Below are 18907 nucleotides of genomic sequence, written 5' to 3'. Positions count from 1 at the left end.
CCCCCTCGCAGCACCCGACCTTCTCCACCGCGCTGGGTGCCCACCAGAGGACGGCCGCCACCGCTACAGCAGTCACCCTGAGGGACCGCAGCTGGCTCTGTGCCCACTGGCAGTGCCACGGCACTGGGCCACAGGTCATAAGGGCACGAGGCAGAGGCCAGATGGCCGACACACGATGACTGATGGCCGCCAGCTCCTCCAGGCAGGTGCACACACACAGGGGCCAGTGGAGACAACACGGAACCCACAAGGCAGGAGGCAAGAGCGGGGTCTAGCGCTGAGGGGTGCCTGGCCATTGAGGGCGGCCTCACCCTGGGCCGTCGGGGGGCGCTGCCGGCGCGCGGCCGTTGGGCAGTCCTCGCACACGGCCGTTGGGCGGCCTCGCTCCGGGCCGGGGAGGGGCGCTCCCGGCGCGTGGCGCCGCTGTGAGTCGCGCTGAGAGGAACGAGCCACGGCCCGCCCTCGCCGGTCCCGTGATGGCGGAGGCGGGGCTGGGCGGTCGCTTGGCTGGCGCCCCGCTGGCTGCCGCGGCCGTAGTACTGTGGGCAGAGCCATGGGGCTAGGTGGGCTTCTCGTGGGGCTGTTCCTCGTCTCCGCCGTGCTGGTGGGCACCAGCGTTCGCCATGGCGTCCCGCGGGCCGAGCCTGAGCCTGAGCCCGAGCTGGAGCTGGCCGACTGGGACCCGGCCTCAGGCGCTTTCCCCGAGGATTCGCTGTGGCCGCTGCCGCAGTCGCTCCGCACGTCCCCCCGCCAGCTCCAGCTGGCCCCGGACCGCTTCCAGATAGTGCACGGGGCCGGCTCCTCGGCGGGGCCGGCCTGCGCCCTCCTGCAGGACGCCTTCCGCAGGTGAGGGCCGGCGGTCGCCCGGGCTGCCGCGCGGGGGCCTGCAGGTGGGGGCAGCCGGGGGGTGGGCGGTGGAGCGGGAGCGCGGGCGGGGTTCCAGGGCACAGGCCGGTGGGGACATCAGGTTGGCCATGGGGCAGGGAGAGGTCGGCCCCTACCTCCGGAGTGCCCCGTGCGGCCGGGGCGGCGGGAGGAGTCAGCTGAGAGCCCTGCAGTGCCTGTGCTTCCCTGACAGGTATTACGAGTACATGTTCGGGTACGCCCGGTGGCTGCAGCGGGGTCGAAAAGGGCTCGCTGCCAAGCCGGAGTTAGCGCAGCTGCAGGTGGTGATCTCGTCCCCAGAGCCCGGCTGCAACGGCTACCCGCAGCTGGCGTCCAGCGAGGCATGTGAGTATCGTGTGGAGGGAGCTCGCAGCAGTTTATATTAGGTCTGTTTGGTTTTTTTGTTGCTGTTGTTTTTTCGGTTTTTTTTTCCCTGCCTCTTCCTCTCATCATTAGTGCTTGTTTTCCAATCACATTTGCAATGTAAAAGTCATCAGCTTCTTTTAAAGGACTGGGAAATAACTGGCTCGCTGGAGCTCTTGAAAACACTTCACAACAGTGGCAATCTGAAGCAAATTCTTGCCTTTATAATGAATTTTTACCCATAGTGAATGATGACATTGGTTAGAAACACAGTCTATGACTTCTTCAGTTTCAATAGCATATACCTGCTGCTATCCTTTCTAATAACTATCATTAAGAATCACAGGTATAATGCTGTACTATATCTAATTATGGGTGGTTGGATCTGTAAATAGTCAGGTCATCCTTTCTTTCAGTAATGGGTGTTGAATGAAGGCTGGCTTTGCTTATTCATCCACTCTCCCTTGAAATAACTACATTTGAAGTGAAGCAGTTTACACTGGCTTATGTATTTAGTATTTTTCCAAGACAAACAGAAAGTGTTCATTGAAGTTCTTATCATTCCCCTTGTGGTATTATAAATCTGTTTTCATTCTGGCAATACATATGACAAAAAAAGATTTAAAAACATGTTGGTTATGTCGAATTTGTTCTGCTAGGCTTCTTTAGTTCCATGACTAAAGTCTAGATTGGAGAAATACTCTAAAATCAAGTCCTAATTACCAGAGAAGTCTCATAACTCAAATAAAGATAAGTGGATAATAGTGCTTATCATCTGGGAGAGTTAACACAGGATGAGAAGTCAATTCATTTAATTCTGTTTTGAGACAGCCTTCTAGGTCTGTACTAGCTGAGGCAGTTTTCTTTGGTATCAAGGATATACATCCTTAGAAGAAGATTCCTTTAATCTTAAGTCATACTTCTACAGCAGAATTAATTCTATCTGTCTTGTCAAAGAATGTCTTAATTTTTAAAAATTTTCAGTCCTTTTGGTACATGTAGCCAAATAGTGCAATTTTGTATGCAAGTTTATCATACATTAAAATGCAAAAAGAGATACAGCAGTAAATCGTTGATGATTTAGAATTTCTTTACCATGGTAGCTATTATATTGCTTTACTGCTAGTTGAACTTTGAATTGGTTTGTGAACTTCAGATTTTAACCAAAGCTAATTCTTTTCTGACAGGAATCTGTCAGATCATGTGATTTTTAGGTAGTCAGAGTTTCTTCCTCTGCTGTAGGAAAGTTATTTCCTATTACAAGTAACACAGAGGGGTTTTTTTTAGTGTAGTAAGCTGAATTTTCCAGATTTCAGCAAGGATTTAACTCTCTGGTTTTCATGGGATGGCTTGTTCAGGGAACAAAGTTGAAACATGTGGTTATTAATCACCTGTTGGATAGCAAGTTTGGTTTCATATCTTAACAGAGACAGCATGGGTCAGTCAATGTAGTGATTCCATAGCAAGAATATTGGATACCTATGCAAAGTACAAGTTATCTGCCTTCTGTCTACTGGCTTCTTTGCCCCTTTGTGTAAAAGGTTTCATAAGGCTATACAAAACTTGTTGTGCTGCATTCATTTAAGGTATGATACATGTTCAGAAAAAAAATGCTGGCTTAGAAGCAAATCCATGACCAGAACTACAATTTCTGACTAAAAGATCTGTGGAGATTGTGATCCTCTTCCAGGTTCTGTGTTTCTTAGCCAGAACTTCCAGTATTCACAGAAAAGTCTGTTTAGATTAAAATGGAAGCTTGAGGTGCTTTCTTTATGTCCCTGACTTGCTTCCTGCGGTAGTTCAATCAAATGTTTATACTGTATTATTTATAACTAACTGTTCTTTCTTACTGAGGTGTATTCAACAAATTATCATGCAGTAATTTACCCCTTGCTAATTTTTTCCCCCTCTTTTTTTCAAACGCATGACTCTGGTCAGTTTATTATTGCTTTGATGTTTAAATAAACTATATTTATCTGGGGATATTTTTAAACTAACATATTTAAAAGATATCTGTTTCTTTACTAAAACTTCCTGGACCATTTAAAATGGAAAAACAGAATGACTTGAGCTTTGTTTTGTTTCCGCACTTTGTGGTCAATTAAACTTCTTCAAACTTGAGGGGGGTTTATTACAGATCCCTTCAGATATCATTTACTTTTATTCCTCCTTCATCATACTGCCCACCTAAACATGCTTACTAGATGGTTAGGTTTGATTTCCCCCCCCTTCTGTAATTAGATTTTATAATAAGCACCAAATAATATTATTTGACAAGCTGTATCTCTAAAAAATGTGTAAGCATAAAGTATAGAAAAAGAAGGTAAAAGGAGAAATAAACTTCTGTGGTTAGGTCTGGCTTAATTACCCAGCCCTCATTGCCTATGTATGAAATGCAAAAATAATATTTGATATGCTTTGAATCACTTGGGCTAAACTAGGCTAGAATTCTGGCCCAGGTGTGATATTTACCACTGACATTATTAAGCACAATATTCTCTTTATCATCTTATTGATTAACTGTTGACTCTCAGACTAGTAGGTCAGAGTATTTCAGGAACATATAAACAAATGAAAAATAGCTGCACAGTATTACCATTAAAAACAGTGTTGGTTAGAACTGAAAAATACTACAAGAAGAGGGAGAACCTGGACTTGAAGAGTCTCTTAATCTATGCTTTTTTGAAGGATAGCTTTTTCTTCTTTTCTTTAGATTGTTTAACCATAACTGAGCCTGTGGCTGTACTGAAAGCAGATGAGGTATGGGGTGCTTTAAGAGGTAAGATGATTCTTTGCATACAGAGCTATTTGTTCTGACCTTATGCAAACTCCGTGATAGGCTAAGAACCTAAAAAACAGCTGATCCTGAGCCTTGCTCAGTCCTTCCTGAGAAGGAAACTTGGGCAGGTGCACTGACGGGTGCCAAGATGTGTGCTGGCCAGACCCTCAGTCTGGATGCTCAGCAGCCCAGATCCAGTGGCACACCATAAGTGCACTCTTGCTGTGCCTAAAGTGTCCAACTTCTGTCTGGATAGCCAACCAAATCCTTGGTGCTAAAAAGCTCTCTGATCTGCAGTGTAGACAAATTATTCTCTACCTGCACCTAAGAACTGAACGTGCTGAACATGTCACCAAAAAGACTATAATGAAGTTCGTCTGCTGTCCTTTTTGGAAGGTGAATGTTATCTAAACTAGTTATTTTTTCATGCTAAATTAGAAACTTCACCAGTTCTAGAAATTACAGGAATATATGTGTGACAACACTAGACATGCCTACATTACTCTCCATTTTATTCGAGAGTTAATTTGGTACAGTTGAGCAGTAGTGATAATATTTAGTACTCTCTCTAAATATATAATAGAGTTCTCTCTCACAGTACTTCTTTAAGTGTGGTCTTTGAGCAACTAAGGAAACTGTGGTGAAGAGAAAGAAACTTAATTACAAAGCATTCTTTCTAGCTATGTGAATGCCCATAAATAGTTATGGTCCTGTTTTTTTTAACTGAAGTTTTAAGGACAAGTACTGGATTGTGCTCCAAATCTATTTCTTGGATTTTTTCAGGTTTGGAAACCTTCAGCCAGTTGGTTCATGAAGATGATTATGGAAGTGTGAGTATAGCTATTAATTAAAAAAACAGACCTGATAGCATTCTTTATTAGGTGGTGTTCTAGAAACAGTAAATCCTCTGCTAGTTTCACTGGCTTTTTTTCTGGAAAACTGTATTTGGAATGCTGCTAACACACTGAAAAGTAAATGTATTTCCTGTTCGTAATGATGAACATACAATGGGAATTCTAATTTTTAAATCTCATTCCCACAGTTTCTTGTCAATGCATCTGAAATCTATGACTTCCCAAGATTTGCTCATAGAGGAATTTTGCTTGATACTTCAAGGCATTATTTACCATTGAAATCTATTCTTACAAACCTGGTAAGTGGACGATTTTGTATCATTAATAACGAAGGGGTTTTGCTGGTGTACTTTCCACTCTGAAGTATTAGCAATAGATATTGATATGAAAGGAAAACCTGTTTCCTCTGGCTGACCTCTAAAAGGAGAGAGTGAATTTTGCTAAGTGGAGGTCAGAGTCTATGCTCAAGATCCTGAGTGGGCAGATGCAGTGGTTAGTGAATCTGTGAAGGAGACTGGGATTTATGGCACCTCGAATTTTCAGCATTTTCTGTTGGCTAGGCCAGCTCATGCATTTCTTGGAAGTACATTCTGAGTGAGACATCTGACTGTCACTGTGCAATACTGCAGAGACCCTACAAGTCCTGAACTAAGCTCCTATGATTGCAGGAAAACTCCAGTCATTTCTATAACCATGCTTTGGTGTTCCTTTCTTATGTAGCTTAGGTTGCTAAGAACAATTCAGTAACAAAGTAGAGAGGGGAGATTCCAACCTGTTCATTGAGGGCTACTGATTTCTTTCAGTTCCCTGACCATGTGCCCCTGAAAAAAGAGAGCTGGAGGGAATAAGCTTTCTCTCAAGAGCTTACTAAGCACTAAGCTTACTTAGAGCACGCTAAGAATTGTATACTCTCACCCTGAACTGACTGCAAGATGAGGAATTTGATTATAGCACCTGGAACTGTGGGTTTTTTTGTTTGTTTGTTTGTTTTCCCCTGCCTTTTTCCCTTGTTAAAACCCTGGTAGCAGGGCTTCTTTGGTGGGATGAAATAGAGGAGCCTTTGAAGGGGGAGGGGGAAGGAACGAAGGAACAAACAAACATGCAGTTTCCCATCATGTATCTGTACTGCTTTTCCAAGAGAAACCATGTTTTTAGATACTTCCATGTTTCGGGACTTAGCAGAGCAGACATGAGATGGGCATGGAGGGAGCATAGGTAAAACCAGCCTTTATTTTTGAGGTCATCCTTGAACTGTGTGCTTAGAGCTGTATTGGGGCTTTCACCTCTGTGGGTATTTGACCACTTGTATTTACCTTTAGGATCAGTCCTTGCTCGGCAAGTAGTGTTTGTGCAAGCAGTCATTTACCACTGAGAATGCTCCAACAGCTCGAGTAGTTCCTGTGTCAATATTTGCTGTCTTTTCTAAAAGAACAGACATCTGTCCGAGGCTAACTTGACTTTTGAGACTTGTGTTCCTAACCATTTTTGTATATCTGTAACTGTTGATTGTCTAGGATTTTTTCCTTAAGTTATTTCTGTGGCTTTGATACTTCCCTAGAGCTGTTTTATGCCCTTTCACTGGTTTAAGAACAAGTGCACTTTTCCTCTTACCTTTGTGCTTGCTTGAATACAGCCTAATCTAATAAAAAGCAGCAGTAATCCCTTCACTGACATGTGGTAATTAGATGCTTAAGGCATACGTTTCCTGTTTGTGTCTAACTGCTGTACTGTAGCTCCAGGAAGGGCAGGCACTGTCTGGGGTAGGGGCACAGAAAAGAAGGTCAGGAGGTATAATTTTCCATGTGGAAAGATAGTATTTGCTAAAGCGCAGGTAGGTAAGTGGTAACTAATACTTCTGCTTGTCTAGCAAAGCAGATGAGATAATTTTGGAGAATGGACAAAGTATAAATCTTCCTTTGGATTAGGGAAGAGTTCCCTAAAGAGATTTTGTTACTTCTTTAAATACAGCTCAATGAAATGAGGGAAAAAAAAAAAGAATTATGGCAAGTAATTGGCAACTGTGTTGCCGTTACTTAGTCCAGAAGGATGTAGAGAACACTCACTCCCTCCACTCAACATTCCTACTGACTCTTAAAAAAAAAAAAAAAAAAAAAAAAGTGTATAACTTAGGATACATGTTTAACTGTCCAGTTTGAGTCATGATTCTGTAATAACTGTCTTAATGTTTTTCTTGGTTATGTATAGTGGACAAAGGGGAAGTACTGACACTGTATTAACTCAAAACGAAAGAGGAACACTGTCTTCTGAGGGAGGAAGTGCATAGTTTATGCATTTTAAATGAATTCTGGGAGAAGTCACTAACCAGTAGGGATGTACCAACTGCTGGGAATCTCAATTCAGACTTGAAAACTACACAGCATGAGAATTTAGATAGAAAAGCATAAGCAGTGAAACAGCTGATGGCACATAAAGAATTACTCAGATGTGTTGTGAAGTGGAAGAAGATTCATAAAAACTTACAGCAGTTTGCCATCTACCACCAGTTTAGTATGATCAGATCAACTGCTTGTCAACAGGAGTGGAGCAAATAGCCAAGGAAAGGAACAGTAATATAAACAGGTTGGTGCATTTTGATGTATACTTCAAGGATTGAGCGAAGCATGGTACACTTAGTTTTATTTGTTTTTTTCCCCTTTTTTTATTGTTGCTTTAGGCCTGCAGGATCTTACAGTGGAATAGTGGAAACCTTCAGCTAGTACTGGCACAAGAACAGCTTTTTTGCATGGGTTTTCTGTGAGAGTGTAGTGCTTAACTAGACTGTATTGCATTGTGTGTTACAGGATGCAATGGCTTTTAATAAGTTCAATGTTCTCCACTGGCATGTAGTAGATGATCAGTCATTCCCTTATCAGAGTATTTATTTCCCCGAGTTGAGTAACAAGGTGAGTAAACATCATTGCAACAGGGTGGGAGGGCAGAACTCTGGCACGTATTTCCTGAAAATAAAATGCAGACATGAGAGCACTACAATGGTGGAATAAACCTGCCTTGGTTGATTGTGAAACAGTACTGAAGGACCAATAAGTACCAGCAAATCCACACTTAAGATCCTGCTGGAGGGTCTGCTTGAACCATATTTATGTCTGTCTTGGTGGATGCATGGTAAATGACTTTGCTGACTCTACAGCTCAAATGTGATTGTGATCCCCAATGTTTGCAGGCCTTCAAGCAGTAATGCCATGCAAATAGTCTGTTGTGGTAAACACTAGGTTGATATATATATATATATATATATATATATATATATATATATTTTAACTCTTACATTTATTGCAGTGGCAGGAAATCTAAGAGAATTTCTAATTGGCTGTAGGTTTAGAACCACTGCAATGCTATTTTTACCTTTTCTAAGATCTAGTTAACTTTACAACACACAACACTTCTGTAAGATGTCCAAACATAAGATGATGTTTCCTAAAACAAATGCAGTGTAATGTACCTCTTGTCTTGATTCACAATAGATCTTCCTAATTAATGAAAACTATCATGAGGTTGCTTGCTCAATCACAGTACAACAGTAGCCAAATCAAAGCACTAATAATTATGCAGACTGAGCCTATGCACAAGATTCATGATTGTGTTTTAAAGTGCTTATTAGAATTTGACCTTCATACGAAAGCTATATAGGCAGTACTTAAAGCAGATGCCATGAAGAATTTAAAAATCAAAGACTGGATGCCAGATGACACAATCAGATTAGCTTTCCTAGTAATGGCTGTAATGGCTGTAGAGTTCTGTTCTATTGCACATTGGCAGCTGGGGAGAGAGAGATGTCCTTTGTCTGAGTAACCTTTTTTTTAAAAAGGCTTCTTGTTTGCTTTTTTTTTTTTTTTTTTTGGAGTAACTCAGCTGTGGAAACAGTTTCCAGACAAATGCTATTAATCATGAGGAGTCATGATGCTTTTCTGTTGCAGTTTTGCTCTTTGGTGAGGATCTGTTCCACCAAACTGTAGAAATTGGGGTCATTTGTCACGTTTCTGTTGGCTGTGTGGAAATGGAATAATGCTCAAATTCAGCGTCACAAAACAAATGCGCCCTGATGCCAAATTAGGTGCTGTATCAAAACTGACAAGCAGAGATGTCATATGAAGAAGCCATCTTTTTCTGAGTTGGCTGAGTTTTTCCACTAGTCTTGTATGTCTTGTAGCAACAAGGATCCTCTGTTTCAGAACTACTGATGCAAAGGTGGAGTGGAAAACTAACTTGCCTCTGAGCCGAAGATTTGAAAAACCTATCTGTAAAAAATCTGATGGAATGGAAACTAGCCTTTCTTTTTTCCTTCTGTAAATGATTGTGAACCAGACATAGGGAGAAAAGAAAGATCTCCTCAGATTTACCTTAGTGTGAAAAAGTGGTTCTTTTTTCACTAGTCAACCAAAAAGTTTTGTCAGTGTAGTTGTACATGTGATAAGCCAGAAAAGGTCAATTTGTAAAATTGCTCTCTGATCTAAATTATAACACTTTAATCTCAATTTTGTGAGTTACTGGTATAACATCTTGTAAACTGTCTCTAAATGTGAACACTTCACAGGGAGCATACTCCTATAACCACATCTATACTCCTACTGATGTCCATCTGGTGATTGAGTATGCCCGGTTAAGAGGCATTAGAGTTATCCCAGAGTTTGATACCCCAGGACACACGCAGTCTTGGGGACAAGGTATGTCCAAGAAAGTATTAATGGTTAAAAGATTGTGATAAGTAAGGTACAGCACAATACTGCTATATAAAAGCAACTGGATTTGTTAAAAGCGCTCCTTGAAAGGGCTTTGAAAGGCTCTTGCTAGGCGGTAAGCAAGGGGAGAAATCACTGATGGTCATGACCTTTACATGTTGAAAGAACTAAAGTGAATGGAGGAAACTGAGTAGTTATTTCCTGTGCTGGATGTGTGTGCAAAAGCAGATATGTATTCTGGTAATCTTCTGTCTGCCTTAGACTTCATATATCATTATCACACCATCCATCCAGTCCTCTTGAATTTAGAGTAATAAGGCAGTGGCTGGAAGTAGTGAGCTGTTCTCTCCAGAGTAGAGGTTTCTCCTTTGGGAAGGTTCTTATAAAGTGTTTCGTGTTTCTGTCTATTAGTAAAGTGATACTCTGCTGATGTACAGAACACAGCAAAACTGGATGCTTCCTTTGCTCTCAATCTTCTGGATTTCAGATTAATATATATTTAACTTTTTTTTTGGTAGACAGCACTTGAATCCTGAAAGTTGTGCTTTTTACGTGAGGTCAAGGACCAATGATCCTTGTGCCTTAACTCAGAAGGGAAAGAGATGCACAGACTGTTATTTCACTGAAGTTAACCTAAGATGTTGTTAGCTAAACTGGAAATAGTAAAGATTTTCTGGTGCCTGGTAGCTTTAGCTTTAGCCACAGGATGAGTCTTGCACTCTGCTGGTGGGGATGTAGCTATAGAATGTTAGAAGATGCTTCAGGCTCTTTCTCACTAATTTTAAATGAGGAGGAAAGGAACAATACAAAAGCTAAATTTGCTAAACACTCCTTCTGAATCCTTCATGTCATGTAGTTTCTGATCTTGTGAGGCATTAACAAAATCCACTGCCTTGGCCAGTGACATGTGGATGACTGACCTAAAATCAGATAAGAGCAAGATTTAGCTCTCTAGCCTAGAATCAATTGTTCCTGATTGCTTCTTGTACGATAGCTTTTTGTACATGATGCACTGCAGCCGATCCTGGGTTTGCCTGTGGGCCTGGGAGCTCTAGCTACGCTTTGTCTGCATTCAAATTCAAGATACTCAAGAGAGGCGTGACAAGAAGCATGGAGGGTGGGTGAGGCAACAGATGTCCCACTAGGGTCTCTGTTCTGGGGAATGTGCTCAGAGCAGGGACCACAAAGAGTTGGGGTCTGGCTATGGGAAGCTGCTGCTGCAATCATATTTTACCAAGTAAACAGAACTTGGGAATCTCCAGCCTACACTTAAAAAAACTCTTTCCTATTTTGTTATCCTGTCTTATGTTGCTTCAGATAGCCTGACTCAAAAACTAATGGTTGTTTTTGATTTTTGTCTAGCCTTCCTTTCTTGTGTAGAGGTAATTTCCTAGCAGACTGGGGTGGGGCACCAAATACCTCCTGCTTACTTAGGTGCTAAAAAAGCAGGGTAATAAAAAGAGAAAAGATAATGAGCATGTGCTCAGGAGGCCTATTTGGCTTCCTTGCTACATCCATTAAAGCTTTTCCATTCAAGTAGTCATCCAGAAGTTGTTTTCCAGGTAGTGACATGTTCCATAAATTAGTGTTTTAAAATCACAAATCTAAAAGCCAGAGTCCTAATCTCTGGTTAGAGGGGTGTGTTCTTCAGCCTTGGACAAGTTTTTTTTCACCTTGCCTCTATTTCATTGTACCTAGAATAGATCAGCACTTAAGTGATGAATATTAACATTTGTAATATGAATAACTATGTCTTCCTGATGGCAAAGTTAGTTAGCACAACACAGGACTGAATATGCTATATTAATTGTTTCTGTTAGGTCAAAAAGATCTCCTCACCCCTTGTTACAGTGGAAAGCAGCCAAGTGGGTCCTTTGGACCTGTAAATCCCATTTTGAATACAACTTATGACTTCATGACTAAATTCTTCAAAGAAATCAGCAGTGTATTTCCTGATGACTACATTCACCTGGGAGGAGATGAAGTGAGCTTCGCTTGTTGGTATGGTGACAGTTCAAAGAATAAATGTCTAGTGTCTCTTAAACTTGCCTAAATCCAGCAATTATGGCACTCAGTTGGGTGAGACAGTTTTCCCTGCTTAACCCAAAGATCTTTTCCACTCCTACTTCTGTAACAATTTATTGGCAGAGCATTTGTGACCCTCAACAAACAAGCATTGTAGGAGTTAAACAGTTCTGCAGAATTTTGTTTTGACGAGTATTTTCACAAACATCTAGGTAAATCTAAAGGGTTTCTGTTTGAAAACTAACCTGGCAGGAAAAAGAACCAGTATGGAAGAAAAGTACTATCTAAGATAATATTTAAGTGCTGTGGGATAAATGAAAAGCAGTCCTTTCCATCGAGTTCTGACTTCCAGAAAATCTGCTAGCATTAAGAATTACAGTACTGAGTCTTGTGTGCTTGTATTAAAAGCAATGGCATCTATTCGTACAGTTCTTCAAGTGGTTGTGGATGTTGAATACTTTGGAGTCTCTCTGCTGGAGTAACTAATGATACAGAATTTGGATCTGATCTAGTAAGATTAATATTCAATTTGATCTAGTTAGTATTTGTTGTACATTCTTCTGAAATATCAAATCTGAACACTCAGAACTTACTTCAGTTTTTAAAAACAAAGATAAGTTCTGACAAATGCTTTATCACAAAGTGTTGGTTTGCTTTTGGGGCATTTTCCCAAGCTTGAGCCTTGATGTCACCCCAGCAGATCCCCTGGTATTATGGCTGCTCAGTTTCCAGGCCTGCTGGCAGTTTTCCCACTAAATTGCAGAGGAGCCAGGAACACCCAAGCTTTTAGGAGCCTGAGGCAGCCTGCCAGAGACTGCTTCAAAACAGGGACTCCCAATAGCTTTCCCAGAAAACTAGGACTCCTGGCTTTGTTTCAAATCAGAATGAAACAGTTTCAGAATAAGTAAATCATGCATCCTGCTGTCTTTGCTCTGCCTTAGGCTTGCCCCCACGTGGAACGCACAACATCACCTAATGTTCTGCAGTCAGCAGCCCCTTGCTGCATAGGTGAAACTAGCTGGAAAATCTGGTTTAAAACAAGAAGTGTGGTTCTTTTTTGACTTGGTTTATTATTATTATTAAGGAAATCTAACCCTGAAGTGAAAGAGTTCATGAAGAAGCAAGGATTTGGCATTGACTATGCTAAGCTGGAATCTTACTATATTCAGAAGTAAGTTGTGGGGTTTTTTTCTTTCTTTCTGCCCAGCTTTTCACACCAACTATTTGGGGGGCTTGTTGGGGTTCAGATACTGAAACTGTTTTAGGTTAGACTGATTTGGTTTCATAAATTCTCATGTATTGGGGACTACCCACTTTTTCCTCTTTATACACTGAATGTAAAAAGTTCTTTAAAATGTGGGACAGAAGCAGATGTTGACCAGTTCTAAGCACATACTGGCATTACTTAAACCAAGTACCTGCTGTAATGTCAGTAAATGGGGTGGAGAGGAAAAGGCCCAAGGTTTTAATAGCCATATATTTCTCTCATTGTTCTTAAATAACACAGATTTTGCTGTCTTTAGGAGTTGATGGCTGAAGATCTGAACCTCAGTTTTTGTTACTGCACCTGCATGGGAGAAGTCCTCTTCCAGGCAGTGCACTGAGGAACAAAAACATAAAACCCTGGTTTCTTTTGGTCCATTATGCAGCACTGGGGAGGCCCTAGTGTGTCTTAGGGTGGAAATTTCATGTGTCTGTACTGAACTCATGGGAGTTCACAAACATGATCTTATTTCTAAATTCTAGGATTTTGGACATTGTTTCCTCCTATAACAAGGGATATGTGGTCTGGCAAGAAGTGTTTGATAATAAAGCACAGGTAAGATGGGGGAAGAAACAAGATGCTCTTCCTTAACAGCACAGTATTGTGGGAGGCTTCCAAAATATGCTATTAAGTAGTTAAGGTTATGTCTCTTAAGAGTTAAAGCAAGTCCAATGGCTTTAGCAGGACAACACAAGTAAGCCTTTGCAGGTGTGGGGCCTAACTTGAAACTACCATCTATCAAAAGGGTGAAATAGGTGGAACAAGAACTTCAGGGTTGAAATGTTTTATAAAGGTGAAAGCAGATACTATAACACACTTCAGAACACCAGAGTCAAGTAGAGAAGTTCCTRTGTATTTCTGTATTTTAAAATTTCTCATATTACTCTGCATCTGGACCAGTAATACCAGGTGCTTGAAATCTGAGCTGTTCACAGATCACTGATGTATGTAAGAACCCTCTCTAGGCATTAACTCTCTATAATATGATCTGGGCTGCACTCTAATATGAACTGTTTAAAACCAACAAACCGATAATCAGCTTGAGACTGTCTCTGGAAGAAAACAATTGCCAAAAGGTAGCTTCTGAAGTGCTCCTCTTTGGAAGAAAACACACCCCTTAGTTTTGAAATTCATTATTCTTTTTCCTAGTAATAGTAAATAAGATTATCTTTCATGTTAATTTTCTGCCCCCCTTCTTTCTAGCTAAAACCAGACACTGTAATTGAAGTGTGGATGGGAAACAACTATGTTCAAGAACTGAGCAGTGTCACAGGAGCAGGCTTCACTGCTATCCTTGCAGCTCCCTGGTACTTAGACTACATTAGTTATGGGCAGGACTGGAAGAAATACTACAGTGTTGAACCACTTGACTTCCCTGGTTTGTTAATTACTTTTTATATGCCTGTTGTGTGCATTAAAGTCTTTGGTTCATTATAAGGCATAAATGGAAAGAATAAGGTTATTTAGAGTCATGCTGTAACTACAAACAGATGGACTGTAATCAAAGGACTTTAATGTCCAATAGAACTGTGAAAATGTGCAACTTTCCACATGTCAAAAAGTGTTACATACCTTTCTTGAGCAGCAGCACAAGTGCTTGTGCGTGAGCTAGGATGCTGGACTGGGTAAACAGATACCTTATGCATTAGGGGGACAGATGTGCAAAATGACTGTTGGTAGACATTTATTATATAAGGTATCTCCCTGGGCTGGTTAGGTAGAACAGCTGACTTCCATAGCTTTTTCAAGGAACGCTCAGTGTGTAATAAAATGAACAGTTACAGCCAGGATTGAAATCTTCAATCAAAAATGTTTAAAGGCTGGGGCATGTCTTCAGAGGATAAAGATGAAAATTCTTTCTGCCAGAGAAAGGAAAAGTTTGCAGAAAGCTTGGATTCTCTGGGCAAATGGTCTGATAATTCCCACATCCAATAACAAGACTACCAAAACATTAAGTTAGTGCTCAGGATAGGTATTTTATATGATAAAGTAAACATCAACTAAACATCAATACTTTAAGTATTCAAAAATGAAATTTATGATATGCCCATCTCTTGGGCAAATAGCAATTCTAATCTTCTGCCTTGAATACAGGATCTGAAAAGCAGAAAAAGCTTGTAATAGGTGGAGAAGCCTGCCTGTGGGGGGAATTTGTGGATGCAACCAACGTCACGCCAAGATTATGGTATGAACTTCTAGCTTTAGATTTTAAAAAGCTAGCTACAATGAGTATGAATTAATCCAACAGCACTTTATGTTAGTGGTACTATTTTTTCTGATACTGACAATAAGCAACTATAAAAATTGTTGCTTCTGGACATAAGATTTTGTATTAAAGATTTTAATCCATTCTTGGTAACAGCATATACCTAATCTAAAACTCAGTATGCTTTTACAGGCCTCGTGCAAGTGCTGTAGGGGAAAGACTCTGGAGCAGCAGGAATGTGACTGACTTAAAGGATGCTTATAAAAGGCTATCTAATCATCGATGCCGCATGCTCAGGTAAGATTAATAGTGCTAGTAAAGCTTGGTGCTTATGTCTTAGAACCACTGGAGTTCAAGTACAGGCCTAAATTGCTGACCCAGAAGTGAAGGGAGAACTAACAGCCTAATCTGACAACGTAAATATCATCCCATGTGGTCTTCATATCCTCAAAAGAGGAAGAACAGATGCATTAAGACAGGGGTTCCAGTTTTGCAACTGTCTAACACTCTCAGAACCCATTAACCTTCTTCAGTGAAATACTGCAACTTATCTCTGTCCCTCTTTCCTCTAAAGGAAAAAAAAAATCTAACATCTTGATTGACTTATTTCAAACAATAAAGGGTGTAAAAGGGTGTGTGGGAGGAGTGCACAGACAGAAAAAGCAGATTGCATTTTTAAAATTATTAAAATTAAAGAGCTGCAGCAGGCAATCAAATGCAGCTTCTTGCATGAGAGGTGAGCTTGAGCAAGCTATTCTTTCAGGTTTTGCCTTAGTGTGGAGTCTGAGGGGTGGATAAGGAATCCTGATGAATTAAGTTTTGCTTATAGCTACTATAAACTAAGTCAGTTCATGACTGATTCTTGTATGCACTTTTTTCTCTAAAAGCTGCCTAGAAGAGTTGCTGCCTATTGTGCTATCTTTGTATATGCATAGTTGTAGAACGTGCAGGGTTGCAGGAGCCTCCTGAAAAGCACCTATACCTGTTCCCCCAGCATTTAACTCGGGGAAAAAGAGAGAAGATGAGAATGTTAATTGTACAGCCTGGTTAATAGCTCTTGCCATTAGTCCTCAAGGCAGCATTGCAAAATGAGTTATTTCCAGGCCTTAAGTCCAAGTCTGACTCTACTTTAAAAGTATACAGCCACAGCGATGTTCACATTTTCCCTAATGCTGCCAAAGCTGCGCTACAGCAAGAATGCAACATGCCATTTAGCTTTTCTATGGAAGCTTATGACAAATCACAGAAAATCCCAACAGGGGGAAGAAGGATTTGAAGGTACATACAAATCAGCTTTTTAGTAGACAAGATGACAGTTACAGTCAGCACTCAAAACTCAAGCAGTCTGCTCAAGTTCTGGTAGATAGCAAAGGTGGTCTCTCTCTCAGCACGATTACCTGTCTGAATCACCAACTTTTAGCCTAGAGTAGAAAAGCTAGTTTTTAAATTGAAGCTTTAATTGACTCTTTTGGTTAATTTGCTGGCTTTAAAAATGCTATAGGAAACTACTGTTATCTGTAAACTGGGTTATCATCTCCTTCAGTTATGAGAAGAATAGATGCATTAAAGGTGAATTAACAAATACAAGTTAAAAACAAGATTAAATGGCTTTAAGAATTGATGTCCCATCACTTAACAAGCTAATGCTTTTCTTGATGAGGCTCAAAGAAGAATGCTGATGAAACTGAAAAACAAGTGTTCACTGGCAGTACCCTCTGGGATTAGAGTTTTACAATGAACTAAGCCATGAAGGAGAGGTAGCCGCTATTCCTGGACCCAGGCTAGCCACTATTGCATTTCTGTCTTCTCTGCCTTAACAGTGGCACTCATGCTTCTATTGCTGTACAGGGAGTTGATCCAGATGACTGCAACTGCTCAGGTAGCACTAGCAAAAGAGATAAGGAAAGCAGGGACAGACTAAGGACTACTCCCTGTACTTTTCTCATTTTTTTTTTTTTTTTAAATGAAGTACTTCAGGTGCTCATACCATGCCCTAGAACTGCTTTGCTGGCATATAAACTCATGTGAAACAAGTGCTGTTATGCCATATTTTAGGTCAATAAAAGGACATGTGCTCCACAAAAGCATTCCCTTTATGTAGGTTTTGAGCTAGAAAAAACACACTAAAGAAACCATTCCCTTTCCATAGATGAAACGAGCATTCTTTGGATCTGCAGCTGTGGTGCCTTTTATATATACAGGCCTTCCATGAGACCGACAGACTTCGCTTTGCATGAATGCCAAAATGCTGATTTCACAAATAGTCTATTGGTAAGGTCTTAGTCAGGCCCACACTCTATGTCCTTACCAAAGTTTTTATACATAATATATGTATTGACACTTTAATATACATGCAAAACCTGTGGTAGTCCTTGCAGGCTGAGAAGCCTTTTCAAGTATGACAGTTCTTTGTTGCGCTTATACAGTTGGGCACCTGGGGTGGACGAACGGGTAGGCAGGAACTTTGTAATGGCTAGATCAAGTCACTGGGACACCTTCCTATCCAAGGCCAAGGTTACTGCTATGGACACAGTACTGTAAAAGCAGTAGCTGCCAAACTCAGCTTCCTGTAGTAGGACACAGCAGGCCAAATTGCAGACAAATGTTGACTGGAGAAGGGAAAAGAGCAGGTAGGTATATATTCCAGAGACCTAGACAACAAACCTTTCTTTTACCAATGAATAGCAGTAAGTCTTGCCTAGGACCAAGCAATAATTCAGCTGAGCTAGTTCATTTTCCAAATTCTTCTATTGCTGCTCTTAAGACTAGTTTAAACACCAATAGTTATTATCCTATAAATCACTGTAGCAATAGTATCTAGCTCTTTTAAATATGCACGCAGAATTTGAATACAACTGTTTTCATTCTGAAATATCTTCTATACTTCTTACTGCACAAGAATAAGTTACTACTAAAGCTTTATGTGAAACACATTTGAAAACTAAAGCCAGGCTACAGCATTGCACTATTTCCTGTGCATCCTGCTACCATAATAAGCTAAAGCAATATTTTTGAAAAGCCACATAAAACCAAAATAATTTACCTTAGTGTATCTAGCTGGCAAAAGTTTGGTTAATAAATTGGCTCCCCAAAACCATTAACTGGATGAAACTGAAATGATTTGAGCTTCACATGAAGAAAATGTTAAGTTGGAGGGGTTGTGCAAACATCAACTGATTGGTAGTTACACACTCATATAACTTGTCTTCTAAAAAGCAATATATTCTGCAGAACATCAACACCACCAAGCTCTGCATTTAGGCTTTTCAAGCTGTTTTCTAATATGCTGGTACATCTGATTGAAACAGAACTGCACTTTTAGCCTGATAACTGAAGTATAACCAGCCTCAGAATATGGCGATCTTTCTTCATTCCCTAAATAGGCCATCCATTACTTCTTGGCAGTAGCTTTGTTTGCAGGAAGCAGATTAAAATAATTACCACTATCTCTCCTCTTGCCTACAGAGCTAGCCAGTTGTTTGATTATACCATATGCATTAAAATTTATTTTAACAGCCGTGGGATAGCAGCTGAACCTGTGTTTGTTGGATACTGCGCTCATGAAGCAAGAAGGCGATAACTAACTGCTACAAGGACTTCTACTAAACAACCTGAAGTGCCTCTGAGGTGGGACAGTGTATACATGTGTTTTGATATTTAAACAGAGATCTAAAATTTTCAATTTTAAAATAAAGTTACATTAATTTGTCAAATTCCTGTTGGAATAAAAATTGTGGGGGGGTTTTAAACTTCAGATGATGTTAATTGTATGTTAAGCTTTCATTAGAAATAGAGATTCTTCACTGTGAAATCCTGAAACTCACTGCCATACAG

General features: G+C 40.6%; 1 protein-coding gene across 2 annotated transcripts in view; it reads left to right on the top strand.

Annotated features, from left to right (window-relative positions):
- Positions 1-376: 376 nt before the first annotated feature.
- Positions 377-18907, top strand: part of HEXB (hexosaminidase subunit beta) — a 30635-nt gene continuing 12104 nt past the window's right edge. Inside the window, exons 1-14 of one of the 2 annotated variants that reach the window (XM_026057352.1) lie at positions 377-846; positions 1079-1230; positions 3962-4027; positions 4811-4857; positions 5070-5180; positions 7683-7784; positions 9434-9563; positions 11399-11579; positions 12688-12774; positions 13350-13422; positions 14071-14245; positions 14962-15052; positions 15266-15370; positions 18590-18700. In XM_026057352.1, coding sequence (XP_025913137.1) covers positions 554-846; positions 1079-1230; positions 3962-4027; positions 4811-4857; positions 5070-5180; positions 7683-7784; positions 9434-9563; positions 11399-11579; positions 12688-12774; positions 13350-13422; positions 14071-14245; positions 14962-15052; positions 15266-15370; positions 18590-18653 — 1677 coding nt within the window. In that variant the 5' untranslated portion in view covers positions 377-553 and the 3' untranslated portion in view covers positions 18654-18700. Of the gene's footprint in view, positions 847-1078; positions 1231-3961; positions 4028-4810; positions 4858-5069; positions 5181-7682; positions 7785-9433; positions 9564-11398; positions 11580-12687; positions 12775-13349; positions 13423-14070; positions 14246-14961; positions 15053-15265; positions 15371-18589; positions 18879-18907 lie in introns of those variants that run through there. The other variant, XM_026057351.1, reaches the window with a different exon arrangement.

This window comes from Apteryx rowi, unplaced genomic scaffold, assembly GCF_003343035.1.
Source record: "Apteryx rowi isolate R43461 unplaced genomic scaffold, aptRow1 scaffold_139, whole genome shotgun sequence".
Lineage (NCBI taxonomy): Eukaryota > Metazoa > Chordata > Aves > Apterygiformes > Apterygidae > Apteryx > Apteryx rowi.
Note: the sequence above shows the minus strand (reverse complement) of the source record. Positions and strands in the feature narration are given on the sequence as shown.